This window comes from Cyprinus carpio, chromosome B10 (genome assembly GCF_018340385.1).
Source record: "Cyprinus carpio isolate SPL01 chromosome B10, ASM1834038v1, whole genome shotgun sequence".
NCBI classification, from domain to species: domain Eukaryota; kingdom Metazoa; phylum Chordata; class Actinopteri; order Cypriniformes; family Cyprinidae; genus Cyprinus; species Cyprinus carpio.
In genome coordinates this window covers 368,683-389,161 of record NC_056606.1, presented here as the reverse complement: position 1 = coordinate 389,161, position 20,479 = coordinate 368,683, and the positions used below count along the sequence as shown (strand labels likewise).

Sequence of the window (20,479 nt, the reverse complement as noted above, 5' to 3'; positions counted from 1 at the left end):
TGGACAAAATGATTCACTAGTTATCACTGTAAACTGCTTTGATGCTATCTGCATTGTAAAAAGCGCTATATAAAGGTGACATAAACATTGACTTGACAATGACATAAACACCAACCTCTTTGTTCTTCAGTATCTTCAGTGTGTTTCATTCTGCAGGGTTCTGGATCACTTATGTTCTCACTGTCCTCTTTAATAAACTCAGTCTTTGCAGATTTCAGCTCTTTCTGATGCTCGTCTGATGGAAATATTCCAGAATTTATTGATGAACTGCGGTGGGAGGAGCTTCACTGATGATGTAATTACAGTGGGAGTAGCTTAACTGATGAAGTGAGTAATGTGGGAGGAGCTTCACTGATTATGTGATTGATGTGGGAGGAGCTTCATGGGTGAATTTCTGTGGGCGGGGCTTCATTTACTGAACTGAAGATTGGTTGGAGGAGCTGATCTGCCAAAATCAAAAATATATCAGTTACAGTTTGTTTTTATAGGGTTAAAGACCATAAATCTAATTTTAGTGTCTGCAAAAAAAAAAAAAAAAACATCAAATGCAAATAACTAATAAAACAAGTCTAAATATAGGTGAAATAATGTTCCATCATCATTCAGTGTAACAAATATATTTAATGTAAAAAGGAAACAACAGTTATTTTGACCAGTACTTAATAAAATATATAAAAGAATAAGAGATCACACTAAATTTCATTATATTTTAAATGATAAAAAGCTTATTGCTGACAAATGAGAGAAATCTAGTGGTTTGAAGGAAAGTGTCAAAATATAAAGATTTAAAATGACAATTAAAGAGTATTTTGGGCAGCACTGTGATCCTTAAATACAGCAAATCATTCTTGTTCTAAATAAAGGTGTTTTTTGGTTGTTGTTTTTTTTTGCTATATTAACTTTTTGTTTCAAATTCTAACATTCTGTTTCTTCATTAAAATAATGACAGATATCTAGAAAAGTATTAAAAAACTGGAAGAAAAACAGTTAAAAGCATAAAGACTACATATTTGTAGTCAAGAAATCCGCTCAGTCTATTGACAGGAATGAAATTAGCTTTAAGTGTCAATTTACAGCAGATCTGAAGACATCAGCATAATAAATGACGTGAAAACAGGAACTATTGACATGAAATAAAGAGTGTTTTCAGCAGTTTCTCTGTTAATATTGATGACTATCAATAGTCATTCATAAAAGACATTCAGATCATCTCACTTTATTCTGAGTGTTTGCTGTTAGAAACTGATTATTTGAGTCAGGATATATGAGAAAACACTATAAAACTCCTATAAAGAACAGCACAAAGCCAATGTCAAACTGTATTCATATATTAACGTTTACATTTTGATTTTAAATGTTTCATATGGCTCGCTACAGGCTCGATGTAAAGATGTGAAAATAGATAAAATGGCAAAATAAAATGGAGCAGATCTGAAACTTTTTACTTAAAATTCATTAGCAGTTTTCACTATAAAACATCGAAACAATCTCACAAACGAACACAAAATCGCTCAGGTCTGAATGAGTTCAACATATGTTCCTCACATGCTGCACTAAATGTTTATTTCAGCAGGAAGACGACAGAAAAGACGCACAAGTATCGCTGTGCTCGAAGAAAACAACACAGAAATGAGCCTGTCGCTTGATCAAACTGTGTAAAGTGTGTTTGATGATCGTGTAAATATGAGAAATACCGTGAACTGCTCGACTCTCCTCAGAAGACTCGACGCTGAAACTGAATGAGAGGAAGGCGCGCGCGTGCTGTGACATCACCGTCCAGAGACGCGCCAAATACTATAAACATGAACATAATAATCACACAAAAATATCAAGCCTCTTATCTTTCTCTTCCTGCTGGTTGTGTAAAGCTGTGGTGAAATGAACAGTAATTATTTCAGTTATGTAAAAACTAAGTGTTTGTGATCAACACTATTTAGAGGTCAGACATTTGCATAAGTTATTTTATTATAATGTGTCCTGGTGTGCACTTATAACGCTACTGTGATTTTTCCATCACAAATAGTCATAATTTAGAAATAAAGTCATTTTTTACACTCATTTGAAAGCTCCGTTTGAAGGGGCGTGTCTCTGTGAGACATGTAAACGACCACTGCTGTGATTGGCTGACATCTTTGCATATGAAATAAGTACATGTGGAACTCTCTAAAAATTTTGATTCTCCATTTCATGACCTCTTATAACTAATAACAGCCCAAAGATATTGGTTCCTGACATTTAATGAACCCGGGGGAGTCAAACTCATTTTCTGTCCGAGTCACATCAATGATACTGAATATCTAAGACCAGTTTTGATACTCATTAAAGTATTTCTAATTCAAGTTATTGTTGTCTTTATTGAGAATGGGGTAATATAACTAAAGAAGGTGTTTCACTCAAGTCACTTGTAACTAATTATCATAATGACAACATGAAATGAAAGCATGATTATTATATAAGTTTTATGACTTCTATGAGTCTCTATTGAGCCATAACTAGTTTATTGTCTAAAAGATCATTTGTATGTTATTGTATGTGTTTGTTTCTCACTTGTGGACTTTCAGGCCCTCTGGTGGAATGAAACAGATATTACATGTGAACTCATTAATGCTCTCAACACACTGTTTCGGGTAAAAATAGTAAAAATAATACTTTACTCTCTAAAGAAATTTGAAGTAAGCAAATCCATAAGTATTTCTAAAGGGAATCTTTTTATTCTCCCAGATTTCCTGACAAGAGTAAAGAAGTTACACAGTTTTTTTCATAATAGTCTAATACTTTAAAATAAAACTTTTTAATGATTTATTGGAAAATGAAGCAGTATTTCCAAGGTTATGTCAGGAAAACATGAGGGTGTACAAAAACATTTACAGGACAGACTGGGCTGAAAACATACACCCTTTGAAACTACATCTAGTTCGTTGTCGACTCAAAGTGAAATTCAAGACTTGTAACGTTTGGTGTCGCTGCTGGATCTAGAGATGATCTAGTTACTGTGATCGAGACTGTAGACTAGATCATTGATCAAACGCTGATGTGTTTCTCTCCAGTGAGAATCCTTTCATGTGTTTCTAAGGTTTCAACACATAGTGCTGTGTAATTTCTGCTATATTATTACGAATAAATCTTCTCCTTTGTGTGAATCTTCAGGTGTTTCTTCAGGACTGATGCTCAATGTTCACCGCACTGATCACAGTTAAATGGCGTTTCTTCAGAACAAGAAGGCAGATGTGATTTCACTGATTCGTTTCTTCCCAGTGTGAACTCTCATGTGAATCTTCAGCCTTGATTTACATGTGAAGCGTTTTTTACACTTTTGTCTTCTGTTTTTCTTTTCTTGTTTTCGTCCATCAGATCTAAAAGAAACATTAAATCATGTGAGATTTCAAATGAGAGACAAAATGAAATGAAAAGTGAAGCTCAAAGATCATGAGGAGTTTAATAGTCATTTTAATCTGGTCAACAACTGCTGTGTCATGATTATGATCTATTTTAATGTCATGAAGATGATTTGTGTTATGAAACGGCTATAAATGATCCAACTCGCATGCGATCTAGCTGGGACTCGTTCTTTCTGTTTACAGATGTGACGCAAAGACATGCTTGAATTTCCCTCGAAAACCCACCAGTACCACCCGAATTATGAAACATTATTACAAGCTTACCGTTGTGAATCGGGCTAAGGTAAGGAGATAGTTTTGAACACTGGCTGGTTGCTCAAATATGGATTTTAGATCATTTTTAACCAAAAAAACGTTACGGGCAGCAGCTTTAAGTAAAACAAATCTCATCAGATACTTTCTGTCATGATTCGGATCGTGTGCCAAACTGCTGAAATGACTTTGGCGCTCTGGGGCCGTATTCACAAAACATCTTAAGGCTAAAAGTACCTCCTAACTTGCCGATGTAATGGGCGTGTCAGTCCTAATTTTAGGAGTCCTAAATTTTTGCTCTAAGAGTATTTCACAAAGCATTTTAGCACTAAAACTAGCTCCTAAATCTGTGAAACGTTAGGAGCAGTCAAGAGGACTCCTAAATCACTAAGAGCAAATCACAAACAGTCCTAAATCCACCCAAAGACACTGAACACCACTGAGGGAATAGCAATAGAGCCTTGGGTGCTGAACTTTTTCTTCATAAATGCAATACATTTTGATTTATAGATTTAAATCTATGATGACACCAAAAATAAATCTTTAACAAATAAATAAATATTGTCTGATTACCTGTGGCAATTGTTTTCATGAGTTCACATTGAATAGAGTTATGTATTATATATACTCTAATAATGTTCTATTTCTTAGTAAAAGTTTGTCTCAGCAGCTTTGTGAATAGGTTTTAAGAGAAAACTCTTAGCTAAGAACTTTTACTGCTATTTAGGAGAACTCTTAGTGGTAAGATAAAATGTTTTGTGAATACGGCCCCTGAACCGCTGATTCAACACACTAATTCATAACGCTCTGATGCTTCCTGAAGCAGTGTTTTGAAATCGTCCATCACTATACAAGTCGTTATTTAATGTTTTTGGCACACCAGAAATATTCTTGTGTCTTTATAATATTAATATTGAACCACTGTAGTCACATGAACTGATTTAAATATGTTTTTAGTACATTAATGGATCTTGAGAGAGGAAATGTCATTGCTCCCTATGGGGGCCTCACGGAGCCATCAGATTTCTATGGTGACCGGGAGGGGACATGTTTGGTTCACTTAGTTTTGTCGTGGCCACGACATATAAACTTGTGGGAACGTGATAATATATATCGTGGCCACAAGATATTAATTCGCGGGAACGTGATAATAAGTCGTGGCCTCGAGATCATATGGTGAGGGAACGACATTTTTCTCATGGCCACGAGTTACATGTGTAAACAACGCGCGCTACCATAGCAACCTGGAATTAAGAATGATAAAATAAGTGCGGAATTAAGAAATTATTATTATTTGAATGCTGTCTATATAGTGGCAACATCGCGCGCAATGTAATAAGCGTAATTAGCTGGAAGAAAACAAAACTAGAAGTATTTCGCATTTCGTGGAGAGAGAAAATGATTGAGTACAGAAAGGCCTTAAAAACTGCCAGATCTGCCAATTTTTCAAAACTCTTAGAAGAAAATAAACACAACCCTAGGTATTTATTTGATACAGTGGCTAAATTAACAAGAAATAAAGCTTCAACTTCTGATGTTTCCAAAGAGCACAGCAGTAATGACTTTATGAACTTCTTTACTTGCAAGATTGATAATATTAGAGAGAAAATTATAACCATGCAACCGTCTACTACAGTATCGTGTCAGACATTGCATTGTAGTGTCCCTGAGGAAAAAATCATTTCATTTACTGCTTTAGGAGAGGAAGAATTGTCTAAACTTGTTAAATCATCAAAATTAGACCCTATACCAACTAAGCTATTGAAAGAGATGCTTCCAGAAGTCATAGATCCCCTTCTTAATATTGTTAATTCATCTTTGTCATTAGGATACATACCAAAAACTTTTAAGCTGGCTGTTATTAAACCTCTTATTAAAAAAACCACAACTTGATCCTAAAGAATTAGTCAATTACAGGCCGATCTCAAATCTTACTTTTCTGTCAAAGATACTTTGAAAAGGCAGTTTCATCGCAACTATGTTCCTTTTTAGAAAGAAATAATATCTGTGAGGATTTCCAGTCAGGATTTAGACCGTACCGTAGTACTGAGACTGCTCTCATTAGAGTTACTAATGATTTGCTCTTATCATCAGATCGTGGTTGTATCTCTCTATTAGTGTTACTGGATCTTAGTGCTGCATTTGACACTATCGATCACAATATTCTCTTAAATAGACTTGAAAATGATGTTGGCATTAGTGGAATTGCATTGGCATGGTTCAAATCATACTTATCTGACCGTTATCAGTTTGTAGTAGTAAACAATGAGATATCATATCGATCACAAGTTAAATATGGAGTACCGCAAAGCTCAGTACTAGGACCATTGCTTTTCACTCTGTACATGCTACCCTTGGGAGATATCATTAGGAAGCATGGCATTAGTTTTCATTGTTACGCTGATGATACTCAGCTCTATATTTCTTCACGCCCTGACGAAACTTACCAATTCACAAAATTAACAGAATACATAGCTGATATAAAAAACTGGATGACCAGTAATTTCCTACAACTAAATTCAGATAAAACAGAGATCCTAATTTTTGGACCAAAAACTTCTTCACGTAATAACCTAGAATGCTGTCTAACACTTGATGGCTGCTCTATTAAGTCTTCGTCGTCAGTTATGAACCTGGGTGTGCTCTTTGATACCAATCTTTCATTTGAAGGCCATGTTACTAGCATCTGTAAAACTGCATTCTTCCATCTTAAAAATATATCTAAACTACGACATATGCTCTCAATGAAGAATGCAGAACAGTTAGTTCATGCGTTCATGACCTAAAGGTTAGATTACTGTAATGCTCTACTGGGTGGTTGTTCCTCCCGCTTGATAAATAAACTACAGCTCGTACAAAATGCAGCAGCTAGAGTCCTTACTAGAACTAGGAAGTATGACCATATTAGCCCAGTTCTGTCGTCACTGCATTGGCTTCCTGTTAAACATCGTATAGATTTCAAAATCTTGCTAATTACTTACAAAGCACTAAATGGTTTAGCCCCCCAGTACCTAAGCGAGCTCTTAAAGCATTATAGTCCTTCATGTTTATTGCGATCTCAGAATTCAGGCCAGCTCATAATACCCAGAATATCAAAATCAACTGCAGGCGGTAGATCCGTCTCCTATTTGGCACCTAAACTGTGGAACAACTAAATTTAGCCAACTATGATAACTTCGCTAGATGGTAAATCAATACAAAACATGGTTTTGGCGAGCGCTTTGTAATATGTATTCACATTAGATTTTAAAGAAACACAATTCGTTTGCAATAAGACAAACCAGATTCAAATTGCCCGGCAAATTCGTAAAGCAAAGAAAAATCATTTCTAGCTGATCAACATTATGAAAACTGGTAAAACCTTTAGGAACTTCAAAAGATAAAACAGCGAAATTCCTAATATTACTTCCAATATTTCCAAATTATGTTCATTTTCATAGAGCGGGCCAATATCGTGACGATTATTTAAAATCAATCGAGAGAAGCAGATATCGTTATCGTGTTAAAATATGATTAATCGTGCAGCCCTAATTTGATTTAATTTGACTTGACATTTGATATTCAACAGTATCCTTGACATTTATTCAACAGTGCTTTTGATCTGCCTGCATTGACACTATTCTTTAAAAGGAAAAATTATATACCCAATTATCAATGTCAAGCTGCTTTGACACAATCTGCATTGTAAAAAGCGCTATATAAATGAAGGTGAAATAGCCTATTGCACTCGATGTTGCCACTATAGCATTCAAATGATAATTATTATTATTATTATTATTACTAGGCTAGTATTAATAATATGCCTATTAAACCTAAATAAAATGAATAAAATTATGTTTTAGTCTAGGCTATATCAGTGAATGGATTTTTTTTTTTTTTTTTTAGCTTAAATATTCTTTTAACATATAACCAATTAATAATAATAAATTATTCGAACTTCATTCAAATGCTGTTACGGGCACGAGGGTCTACAAATGATAACAGACGCTCATTTATCCTATCTTCACGGCTACAATACAGTCATAAAGTCACATTTTATTGGCATGATTTGGCATTTAAAGTGTTTACAAAATATAGGTAACAACATAATACAGGCCTACAGAAAGGATACATGAAATGAAGGGGAAAATAAAGCAAATAGGGCTACATAACAATGAATAAAAAAAAACATTTAACCAATAATGATAGCCTAATAATAATCATACTAAATAAAAATAAATAAAAAATTAACAATCAGTGAATGGATTTAAAAGACTGTTACATGGCATATTCTAATAGGCATAGCCTATTTATTGATAAAATTCATTCGAATGCTGCTGTAGGCATCGCACACAACACAATAGGCAACATGTTAATATAATCACTTCTTAATTCCGCGCTTTTTAAAAAATAAATATTATAATTTTATCCATTTCTGATAGTTCCAGGTTGCTATGGTAGCGCAGATTCTTTATTCTTTTCTCGTGGCCACGAGAAAAATGTCGTTCCCTCACCATATGATCTCAAGGCCACGACTTTACATTGCGTGGCCACGAGATCGTTTTGTCGAGGTAACAACATCCTTATGTCATGGCCACGCGATGTAAAGTCGTGGCCTCGAGAACATATGGTGAGGGAACGACTTATCACGTTCCCACAAATTAATATCTCATGGCCAGGGCATATCACGTTCCCACGAGTTTATATGTTGTGGCCACGACAAAACTAAGCGAACCGAACATGTCCCCTCCCGGTCACCGTTGATTTTAACTAAAATATCTTAATTTGTGTTCCGAAGATCAACAAAGGTCTAGCGAGTGTAAAACAGCACGAGGGTGAGTAATTTATGACATCATTATATTTATTTGGTGAACTAACCCTTTAAGCAGCACCATTGCACAAAGGCTGTGTTGCGAGGCTTCTTTTCTTCAGCTTTTTTAGTTGATTTGATTTATATTTTGTTGAGTGATTTTTTTCTTCTTTTTTTTTTACTGTTACTGTGTTAACACTCTTTTCTGTCAGGACCACTATTGTCAAATAAGATTGATAATGCATAGAGTTTGTATTGGCGGTACAGTTCTGTTCTGGGCAAGAACTCCCTGCACATCCATGCAGCCTAGCATTGATAAGAGTAGGGAGAGCAGCAATAAAACCCCTGGGGTAAACAGAACAGGACCAACGTATGTAGATATCACTTAATGTCATAATTTAACATGTACACTTAAGTCTGATCAGGGCAATAATAAGGCCAGTCCTGATTGAGGAAGAGGAAGAGCTGGGGATAGAGGAGGAGCTGGGGATGGAGGAGGGTAATTTGCTCCTAAGAAATTCAATAGCTGCTGATAATACTGAGAAGATTATATTTTACACACACACACACATACACACACACACCTAAAGGATTATTAGGAACACCTGTTCAATTTCTCATTAATGCAATTATCTAATCAACCAATCACATGGCTCACATGGCAGTTGCTTCAATGCATTTAGGGGTGTGGTCCTGGTCAAGACAATCTCCTGAACTCCAAACTGAATGTCAGAATGGTAAAGAAAGGTGATTTAAGCAATTTTGAACGTGGCATGGTTGTTGGTGCCAGACGGGCCGGTCTGAGTATTTCACAATCTGCTCAGTTACTGGGATTTTCACGCACAACCATTTCTAGGGTTTACAAAGAATGGTGTGAAAAGGGAAAAACATCCAGTATGCGGGAAGACTGGCTATATAAGTGAGCATTTCGCCATAGGATTTCAGGTCATTTGACTGAAGCGACGACACTGAAGCTGCAGCCTCGTACTGCATATGGGGGAACAAATTCAGCCTCGCCGTGCCACGGGAGGGAACGACTGGACAGGACACCGGAGGGGTCCAGAGGACAAGTGAGAAGGCCGAAGCCGTTGAACCATTTGTTACACTTGCTAAGAGGGAGCTAGCTCCCTAGGAGTGGCATAATGACAGAGCTTGACAGAGGCTGTTGTATCATACCGAGAGGACACAAGCATGCAAGGTCAGAACGTACAGGTTATAAAATCTGACAAAAATGGACAGCGCCAACTGGCCGCCGCACAGATGTCTTTGACAGAGACACCACTAGACCAGGCCCACGAGGAGGCCATCCCTCTAATGGAGTGGCCTCTTACTCCTATGGGGCAATCAAGGCCCATAGAGGAGTAACAGAGCAATAGTGCCGACTATCCAACACGGGAGTCGTTGCTTTGAGACCGGAGACCCAAAGCAGACAAAAAGCTGGTCAGATTTTCAAAACATTGCCACTCAATGTAAGTCCTCAATGCCCTTACTGGGCAGAGTAATTTCAACTCTTGCTCGTCTGACAAGGGAGGCAGCGCTGAGAGGAAAATGACCTGTGCTCTGAATGTGGTCGAGAGGACTTTAGGGACATAGTCATGCCTGGGCTTTAGAATGACTTTTGAGTCATTGGGCCAAAACTCAAGGCATGCAGGGCTCACGGAGAGGGCCTGCCAACACGCTTGACCGATGCTAGTGCAAGTAGCAGAGCGGTTCTGAGCGTTAAGGGCCGAAGGTTAGCTGACCGCAGTGGCTCAAAGGGGGGCCCTTTGAGCGATCTGAGGACCGTGGAAGGTCCCAAGTGGGAACAGTGAGAGGATGTGGGGGGTTCAACCACCTAGAACCACTGATTGGCCAGTGATAGGAGCGTGGAATGCTGCAATGGCAAATACATACACCTTGAGCGTGGAAGGACTGAGGCCCTTGTCCAGACACTCCTGGAGAAATGACAGTATCAGAGATACATCATACACGACTACACATTTGTGCAGAGCACCAGTCGACGAAGACCGACCACTGCTAGGCATAGCTGCATGTTGTAGACTGGGCTCTCGCCTGAGAAATGGTATTCAGCATGTCCCTGGGGAGGTTTAAAGGCTCCCATCGAGGGACCATAGGTGCAGACCCCAGAGTTCTGGCTATGGATGCCAGATTGCCCTGTTCGCCTGAGAGAGGAGGTCCCGTCTCAGAGGGATCGGCCATGGGGCTTTCATGGAAAGCCTGAATAGCTCTGAGGACCAAACTTGGCTCCTCCAGAGTGGGGCCACAAGGAGGACTCTGTGCTCGTCTTCCATCGTCTTGACATGCACTCAATCAGACTGAAAATGTATCATGAGTCTCGCCTAAGTCGGGGAAGAGCATCATGTCAAATTCAGCTGAGAGTGAGAGCTTGCTCTCGTGTTCCCGTAATGAGAGCACGCATCCTCAATGAACGCGGTTTGCAGGGGCTGACCCAGCAAATGATGCATTCGGAGGCACAGCATTTTGAAGCAAATGCCAGCGAGAAAACAGAAATACAATCTCTGTACTCACTTGACGGAAGATGGTAGGGATGAGCTGAATGCTCCCAGATGCTGAAGGCGGCACGGTGAACAGCTGCTACAGAGCGAAGATCCTCAGAGTGAGAGAATGCCATGAAAACGGCGGAGAAATTGCTCTTTTAAGCGGTTAAAACCCACTGGAAATAGCTCTTTAAATTGTTGGCCGGATGGCTGCAGGAGAAGTGCTGAGAGACCTGGAGGCACGAAGTGGGCGGGCAGTCTGTGAGGGCGCCGGCACTGCAGGTGGCCGGTGAATCTCAGCTGGTCCGCTGCGGTGCCTCTTCAACGGCGGGAAGCTCGTTCCAGCAGGCGAAGGCGTTCAGCATGGAGTTCCGGCGAAGGACCTGAAATCTTATGGTGAAATGCTTGCTTATATAGCCAGTCGCCCCGCCCATTTTGGCGGGCTTTGGCACGCTGCATTGCCATAGGCTCGCACAGTTACGCCATGCCGTCATTAATTCAAAAAGTTTTCCAGTTTGAATCAATGGCTGTGCAGTTTACAATGCGCTACTGAAAAAGATTTCAGCATCGAGGAAAAAGGAGCGTTTTCCCCCATACGCAGTACGAGTGAATTATCAAAAGGGAACCCTTTTTATTTTGTAAGTTAGTATCTTGTTTGTATATACTTCTTTTATCTGTTATTGGCCTTGCCCCCTCTTGAAGCCTTGAAATTCTCCCATATTTGTAAAATAAAGAATATGTTTTTGACATTGAATTGATTTATGGTCTTTGTTAAATCCCTAGGGTTGGGACTTGAACCTTGCTGCCTCCACACATCACAACATTTTTATTCTGTTGCCAGTTCCCCCAAGCCTAGATTAGCTAGGGACGTAACAAATGTGAAAATCTGAAGCAGATATCAAGCAACTACCAAAATGTCCTGTTGTTCATCATGGCTGTTAAGAAACGTACACAGAAGAGACTTTACTGCTCGTAAAGATGAAAAACTTACTGTGATTGTTTTTTATTTGAGTCAATAATGAAGATAACTGAACAAACCTTGTCCGGCGAGGATCAAGGAGATCCAGTTTCTCCACTGTATGGATCTTCATGTGTTTCTTCAGGTGACTTTTAATAGAGAAACTCTTCCTACACTGATCACATGTGTGCGGCTTTTCTCCAGTGTGAATCCTCTCATGTCTTTTCAGATGTTGTGACCGACTAAATCTCTTGTCACAGTTTGAACACTTGTGAGGTTTTTCTTCAAATCCTCTCATGTGCTTTCAAATGTTCTAACTGAGTAAATCTCTTGTCACAGTGTGAACACTTGTAAGGTCTTTCTCCAGTGTGGATCCTCTCATGTGTTTTCAGATTTGCTAACTGAGTGAATCTCTTGTCACAGTGTGAACACCTGTAAGGTTTTTCTCCAGTGTGGATCCTCTCATGTATTTTTACTTCTGTTGACACACTGTATCTTTTGTCACAGTGTGAACACTTGTAAGGTTTTTCTCCAGTGTGGATCCTCTCATGTGTTTTCAGATGTCCCAATTCACTGAATCTCTTGTCACAGTGTGAACACTTGTAAGGTTTCTCTCCAGTGTGGATCCTCTCATGTGCTTTCAGAGATGCTGACTGATTGAATCTCTTGTCACAGTGTGAACACTTGTAAGGTTTTTCTCCAGTGTGGATCATCTCATGCATTTTCAGAGATGATGACCGACTGAATCTCTTTTCACAGTGTGAACACTTATATGGCTTTTCTCCAGTGTGGATCCTTTCATGTCCTTTCAGATTTGTTAAACAACTGAATCTATTGTCACAATGTGAACACTTGTAAGGTTTTTCTCCAGTGTGAATTCTCTGGTGGAGTTTTAAATTGTTTGCTGTAGAAAAAATCTTCTCACACTCAAAGCACATGTACTCTCTTACACCAGTGTGTGTTTTCTGATGTTTATGTAAATATTCCAGCAGTGAAAATCTCTTTCCACACAAAGAACATGAATGTGGCTTCTCCTTCGTATGAATACTTAGGTGTTTCTTCAGAGCTAGATCCCCGTTAAATGTTTTTCCACACTGATCACATGTGAATGGTCTCACTCCTTTGTGGATATTCACATGAACATTAAGGGATTTTTTGTGTGTGAAACTCTTCCCACACTGATCACAAGCGTACAGAAGCGTTGCTCCAGTGTGGATCCTCATGTGTTCTCTAAGGGTGTGTTTGTGTTTGAAACTCTTTCCACATTGATCACACGTGTGCGGCTTCTCTCCACTGTGGATCCTCATGTGACTCTCAAGACCATCTTTCCTCATGAAACTCTTCTCACACTGATCACATATGTACGGCTTCTCTCCAGTATGAACTTTCATGTGAACCCTAAGATGTTGTTTATTTGAGAAACTCTTCTCACACTGATCACATATGAACGGCTTCTCTCCGGTGTGGATCCTCATGTGTCCTTTAAGGGTTTGTTTGTGTGTGAAGCTCTTCCCACATTGATCACATGTAAACGGCTTCTCTCCGGTGTGGATTCTCATGTGATACTCAAGACTTTGCTTTGTTGATAAACTCTTTCCACACTGAGTGCAGGTTGTAGATTTCTTGGCTCTTCTTTTCTTTATAAATGTCTTTTTAGTCTTTGAGCGACTCAAGGGTTTTTCTCCAGGTTTGTCATGATGTTCCTCCTCTACTTCACTCAGTTCTTCACTCTCCTCGCTCTCTTCCATCAGGTCTGAAAGAAAGACAGCGAACATTATACTTTCATATGATCATTAAGAGTGAAGTGAAGAATGGGTAAAGGTAAAGAAGTGCGGGTGAAGAAACGAATGTGAAGGAAGGGAAGGGAGGGAAAAAGCTTTTCCACATCTTCACTCTGTGGACTGTGAAAACGTGTGTTTGTATTGTCCGTACTTCAGGAGATCAAAGTATGAGAGGTTATTTCAGCCTTACACTGTTACTTCTGAAATGATTATCCTCCTTTTAAAGGCAGAGCGTTTCTTAAAACTGAGAAACTCAGGAAGTTACATCATCTGGGCTCTTTCTACAGCATGATAGGAGGAAGAGAAAACAATCTCAATCCATTGTCTCAGTTAAAACACAAACTGTACAGTGTTTGTTCTGAATTCTCTGTGTTCAGCGTAATGACAAAGATGCACACAGAAACGGCAATGAATCCTTAATCAGAATGGTGCTGATCACATTCACCAACCATTTTACTAAAGTTACTGAAAGAAGAATAATCTTTTTAACTATGAATAACTTAATAAATAATTTATGAGAAATACAACTTGATTTGATGACGACAAACTTGAGCACTGCCCTAGTGTCTTCACCAGAAGATGACCTAACCTTTTGAAAAGAGATGGTATTCATCCCTCCTGGGATGGTGCTGCTCTTCTCTCTAGTAATATGGCACATAGTCTTAGAGCTGAAACATGACAAACTACGGCCCAGGTCAGGAAGGAGACAGACTGGCTAAACCGACCATCTGCTAGTCATCTCACGTTACAGAAATCAGATAATTCCCAACACACGGAAATTATTTAAATCTTTTGAAACCAATCTTTTATTTGAAGGCCATGTTTCTATCATCTGTAAAACTGCATTCTTCCATCTTAAAAATATATCTAAACTACGACATATGCTCTTAATGAAGAATGCAGAACAGTTCATGCATTCATGACCTCAAGGCTAGATTACTGTAATGCTCTACTGGGTGGTTGCCCTACTCGCCTAATAAACAAACTCCAGCTGGTCCAAAATGCAGCAGTTCTTCCTAGAAGAGTTCTATCAACACTACATTGGCTTCCTGTTAAACACTGTATAGATTTTTATATCTTGTTAATTACTTACAAGGCACTAAATGGTTTAGCTCCCCGGTACCTAAGTGAGCTCTTGATGCATTATAGTCCTTCACGTTTATTGTGATCTCAGAATTCAGGCCAGCTGATAATACCGAGTAGAGCTGGGCGTTATATCGCATGCGATTGTCACGCGCATTTCGTCAGTAAAGCCGGTTCTCTGATTACCACTAAATCGCCATCACCTGCTTTCAAATGGAACGGCATTTAATAGACAGAGCCGTAGATCACTGACAAGCCACGCAATATTGCGTTCATTATCGCAGATGAATCGGCTTCGATAATGAACACGATATTGCGTGGCTTGTTCGCATGCAATATATCACCCAGCCCTAATACCTAGAATATCGAAATCAACCGCAGGTGGTAGATCCTTTTCCTATTTGGCACCTAAACTCTGGAACAATCTTCCTAGCATTGTTCGGGAAGCAGACACACTCTGTCAGTTTAAATCTAGACTAAAAACGCATCTCTTTAACCTGGCATACACATAACACATTATCAATTTATATTTTCAAATCTGTTAAAGGATTATTAGGCTACATAAATTAGGTTATATATATATATATATATATATATATATATATATATATATATATATATATATATATAAAAACACCAGATGTACTCGTAACATCAGAAGAACAATGGCATCTACGCTAATATTAGTCTTTCTGTTTATCCCAAGGTTTACCGTAGTCAACCGGATCCGGGCCGTATCCAGCTGAGACCAAGGACTGGCGCCTTGACACGACCACAATGCAGCCCTGATGTATCAGCAGGGATTGAGTCAACTAGATCATCCATTGTGAAGACCTCATTGACACAACAGCCAGGCACAGATTCCCAACAAACCATCCATTCCGGCGTGATGAATACGATCCTCAATTTGATTGAACTGGAGCAAGTATTTTGACTGATGCAATCCCAATCGGACTCATGACCTGTAACGCTGCCTGAATCATCATCATGCACTGATTGCTGTTCACCAGAGGAGAACTGGCCCCCTGACTAAGCCTGATTTCTCCCAAGGTTTTTTTTTTCTCTCCATTCTTATCGCCTGTATGTTACCTGATGGGAGTTTGGGTTTCTTGCCACTGTCGCCTTTGGCTTGCTTAGTTGGGGACACTTGATATTCAACAATGTTTTTGATCTGCCTGCACTGACATCAGTGTATTTGAACTGAACTGAACTGGGTAGTGTTTCCCAAAAGCATCGTAAGCCTAAGATGACGTAGCTCCATTGAAACCTTAAGCTTACGATGCTTTTGGGAAATGCAGCCCTGGATGATGACATCACTGTTTTCTCCAGTGCTGATATATAGATAAATTAACTAATTATTGATTTTTACAACCGAATGAATCAATACTGAATTTACTTAAGCTGGACAAAATTATTCACCAGTTATCACTGTAAAGCTGCTTTGATGCTATCTGCATTGTAAAAAGCGCTATAAAAAGGTGACATAAACATTGACTTGACATAAACACCAACCTCTTTGTTCTTCAGTATCTTCTGGATCACTCATGTTCTCACTGTCCTGTCCTCTCAGTCGCTGCAGATTTCAGCTCTTCCTGATGCTCTGATGCTCGTCTGATGGGAATATTCCTGAATTTAATGAAGAACTGCTGTGGGAGGAGCTTCACTGAAGATGTAACAGATATGGGAGGGGATCTTCACTGACAGTGAACTGAAGTGGGTGGGGCTTTGTAGACTCAACTGCAGATTAGTTGAAGGGGCTGATCTGCCAAAATCAAAAATCAGTTACTGTGTTTGTTTTTACGGAGTTAAAGACCAGAAATCAAATTTTAGTGCATGCATCAAATAAAACGTACAAAAGTGATTTTACATTTAAAAAAAAGATTAAATGCAGGCTAGGGCCATCGCCATCACCTGCTTTCAAATGAAGCGGCATTTAATAGACAGAGCCGTAGTTCACTGATAAGCCACGCAATATCGCGTTCAATATCGACGGCGATTCATATCGATATTGAACGCGATATTGCGTGGCTTATCAGTGAACTACGGCTCTGTCTATTAAATGCCACTTCATTTGAAAGCAGGTGATGGCGATTTAGCGGCAATCAGGGAACCGGCTTTACTGACGAAATGCGCGTGACAAAAGCATTCGATATATCGCCCAGCCCTAATGCAGGCCTTTTATTTTTAGGGCTGTGTATTGCTAAGAATCTGGCGATACAATATGCATCACGATGCTGGAGTGCTGAACAGAGCTGGTGTGAACATATTCACATTGCTATGCTCAGATACTTTCTTTATGCAGTCACCGCTGTCATTATTTGTTTTGTGTTTATTTTGTTAATGCATTGGCAGATTCAAATTAGTTTCCTGAGTTTTTGATTATATAACATGGTCTATTTTGCAAGCAACTGACTCTTGTCGATCTCCTTAGTGGGTTTTTTATAGTTGAAGCCAAAATAATTCCACACTTCAGCTCTGTATGCCACGGGAGCGGAATAATTATTTTGTCTTGTGAGCTGAGTTTGCTAATGCGCTTCTCCGGCTATGCGTCAGTTGATCAGTTTACGCTCTGAGATAACGCTGACATCAAGCGGTTGGGTTTTATACAGTCTGTGGTCTGAACACAAACCCACAAATTTTGGATGTAAATAAATAAATAAATAAATAAATAAATATTTATACAGAGTTTTTGAAAATTGATATGGTATCGCCAAACATCTTGCGATATTCATGTGTATCGATATTTACTTACACCCCTATTTATTTTCATGTTTCAAATAACTAATAAAAAAGTCAAAATATAGGTAAAAATATCATAATTTAGCGTAACAGATATATTTAATGTAAAAAGGAATCAACATTTATCTTGACCTGTACTTAATAAAATATATAAAAGAATAAGAGATCACACTAAATTTAAATATATTTTAAATGATTAAAATCTTCTTGCTGACAAATGGGTGAAATCTAGTGGTTTGAAGGAAAGTGGTAAAGTATAAAGATTTAAAATGACAATAAGAGTATTTTGTGCTTCACTGTGATCCTTAAATACAGTGTTTGAATGTCAGAAAATTATTATTGCTCTAAATACTGGCAAATTTTTATTTTATATTAACCCCTTTTCATATTTGACCAAACTAATTGCATTAAACATTCATATTGATATTGAACAACTGATGCTAATTCAGACCTTTTTGTTTGTATTATTATATTTATTTTTTTTGTTTATTTATTTAATGGCTGGTATATATATAGGTAGTTAGTAAATGTATGTATAAAATAAATAAATGTACATATTTGTAGTCATCAAATCCCCTCAGTCTGTTGACAGCAATGAAATGAGCGTTAAGTGTCAATTTACAGCAGATCTGAAGATATCAGCATAATAAATGAGGTGAAAACAGGAACTATTGACATGAAATAAAGAGTGTTTTCAACAGTTTTTGTCTGTTAATATTGATGATCCTCAGACTATAAAGACTAAAACTATCACTAACATTCAGTAACAGCTATTATCACTATAAAACATACAATCACACAAACGAACACAAAATCGCTCAGGTCTGAATGAATTCATCATATTTTCCTCACATGCTGCACTAAATGTTTATTTCAGCAGGAAGACGACAGAAAAGACGCACAAGTATCGCTGTGCTCGAAGAAAACAACACAGAAATGAGCCTGTCGCTTGATCAAACTGTGTAAAGTGTGTTTGATGATCGTGTAAATATGAGAAATACCGTGAACTGCTCGACTCTCCTCAGAAGACTCGATGCTGACTGAAATGACGAGCTGTGACGTAATCGGTCAGAGACGCGCCAAATACTACTGAGTATATTCATCAGCGTCGTTTTCTTGCGTGAACGACGAGATAATTAATGGGATGTGGGTCTCTGCATCCAACCCGGCCCACATCCAAGAGTGTGACGTCACAGACTACGCCCATGTCAAAAATACGTCACATTCTCAATCATTTTGAAACAGGAAGAAGCATCGATAAGAAGATAATTTGTGTTGTTTGCCAACCGCTAAAAAAAGAAGCTGTTGTGTGCAAGCGTGTACGTCTGCAGACTGCAAGACAGGGGCGTAACTTGAAAGAGGCGTAACTTGAAGTAGGAGGCGTAACTTGAAGTTGTCGAAATCTCACAGAATCACGCGAGATGTCAAAACGATAAGTTTGTTGATTACGTTTTTTTAAGGAAAGCAGAGGTTTTAGGCAGGATTTGATGCATAAGGTGTGTGTAGATATTAATGTTAGGGGACAATGTGAGTGATGTGTACGTTTAGTAGGAAAACCTATTATCTGATCCACACTCCGGGACAGAAGAGGGCGGTATTGCACCAATAAGCTGGATGCCAACCGCCGTTAAACTGGAAAGAAGTTACAATGAGGTACAATGGTGAGAATATATTTTTTCACTAAATAATTATTTAAATTTAAGAGTACAAGTTATTTTCATACAGTGGTATTGATTTTGGAGTTAATAATCTATTAAAACTAAGGTGTAAAGTCAGCAACATATAAGCAAAAGGTGTAAAGACGCTATCCTCCGGTTTCACAGACAAGACTAATTGAGCTATGGCCTGATCCTGGCTTAATCTAAACCCTGTTTGTTAATTACATAATATAGCATATTTGTGATTGTGCTGTAAAAAACACCTTTTTATAATGAATAACTAACAGGGGAGCTCCATTAAGTACACTTCTTTTAAAGTGGATTTACATAAACCATATATACATCTTGAAGACTATTACTAAATGTCTATTTATCATCTGACAGGATAGTCTTTGATAAGTATTGCAGATGAGCACATTTGACAGACATGAAACAGACATCTGAGTGATGTGTGTGTGCTATTATGTAGAATTCACTGTCAACACTGCTTTAGATGAGTGTAAGTCATGTAAACAAACAAATCTACATACAGTAACTAAACACTAGTTATCTATTTTATTTGTCCATTTGCAATATTGATAATTTTAGGAACATTTGTGTTGGATAAAAAGCGAGTTACATCAGTTACTAACTCAACATGCAGATGCAGTATATCACAGATAAATCACAGAGGAGACTGATTCTTATCTGGATGTTACAGGAACAGATTATGTTTATCTGCTGTAGAGTGACTGAAGAAGGAATGCTGCCATCAAAGGATTTGTGTAAGTACACTACAAAAATAAATAAAACATTTGAATTAGTGTAATTTCAAACAGTTATTTATTACAGCACTTTTCTTATTGTTGATTTCTGTGCATTTGCTGCAGATCTTTTGTGGTGGAGCAGGACCTGCAAGGAAAGGGGAAAAAAGAAAAAGGAAAAACCTGAAACAAAAGAATAAAAGTAATGACTTTTTGTATTGTGTGTGTGTGTGTATTTATGTAGGTTATGAAAATGTCTGCAGACTGGTGTGTGCACTGAGGATGGAGAAGTCCACTGCAGCATCCAGAAATGGTCCAGAGACACGGATGAGACGTTCCATCACTCCAGTTCTTACTGTCTCATCAGGACCAGATGCTGCTGTGGTCTCTTCATCCTCAGTGACCCCCAGCAGCGAGAGCATCTAGAGAAAGACCAAAAGACACTGAGGATTTTGATTTTGGTAAAGTTTGTTCTGCTGGTTTCTGTTTATAAGATGAAGGCTGACTTTCAAAAGCATCATCAAAAAATGTGATGGAGCTTTTATCTGAAGTGATTGACAGTGCTCTTATTACAGAGGCC

At 38.4% G+C, this 20,479-nt stretch overlaps 1 protein-coding gene and 1 long non-coding RNA gene across 3 annotated transcripts; one reads left to right on the top strand and one right to left on the bottom strand.

Moving 5' to 3' along the window:
* Positions 1-2,756: 2,756 nt before the first annotated feature.
* Positions 2,757-18,588, bottom strand: LOC109084945 (zinc finger protein 271-like). 2 transcript variants are annotated; one of them, XM_042732058.1, is made up of 4 exons: positions 18,500-18,588; positions 16,272-16,521; positions 11,976-13,648; positions 2,757-3,353 (listed from the first exon to the last, which is right to left on the bottom strand). In XM_042732058.1, the coding sequence occupies exons 2-3, from the start codon at positions 16,303-16,305 to the stop codon at positions 12,180-12,182; spliced, it is 1,503 nt and encodes a 500-aa protein (XP_042587992.1). In that variant the 5' UTR covers positions 16,306-16,521; positions 18,500-18,588; the 3' UTR covers positions 2,757-3,353; positions 11,976-12,179. The 2 variants fall into 2 exon arrangements, with proteins under 2 accessions (XP_042587992.1, XP_042587993.1); XM_042732059.1 differs by having other exon boundaries at positions 16,272-16,516.
* Positions 18,589-18,946: 358 nt separating this feature from the next.
* On the top strand, positions 18,947-20,061 carry LOC122138600. The gene is made up of 3 exons (XR_006155689.1): positions 18,947-19,159; positions 19,857-19,920; positions 20,026-20,061. It is a non-coding gene; the product is annotated as an uncharacterized LOC122138600 (long non-coding RNA).
* Positions 20,062-20,479: the final 418 nt, after the last annotated feature.

Excerpts from the sequence above, each read along its gene's own strand:
- LOC109084945 (XM_042732058.1), bottom strand. The coding sequence starts at position 16,305 with ATGAGTGATCCAGAAGATACTGAAGAACAAAGAG. Across the intron at positions 13,649-16,271 it reads AGATACTGAAGAACAAAGAG|ACCTGATGGAAGAGAGCGAG; the intron begins GTTGGTGTTTAT and ends TCTTTCTTTCAG.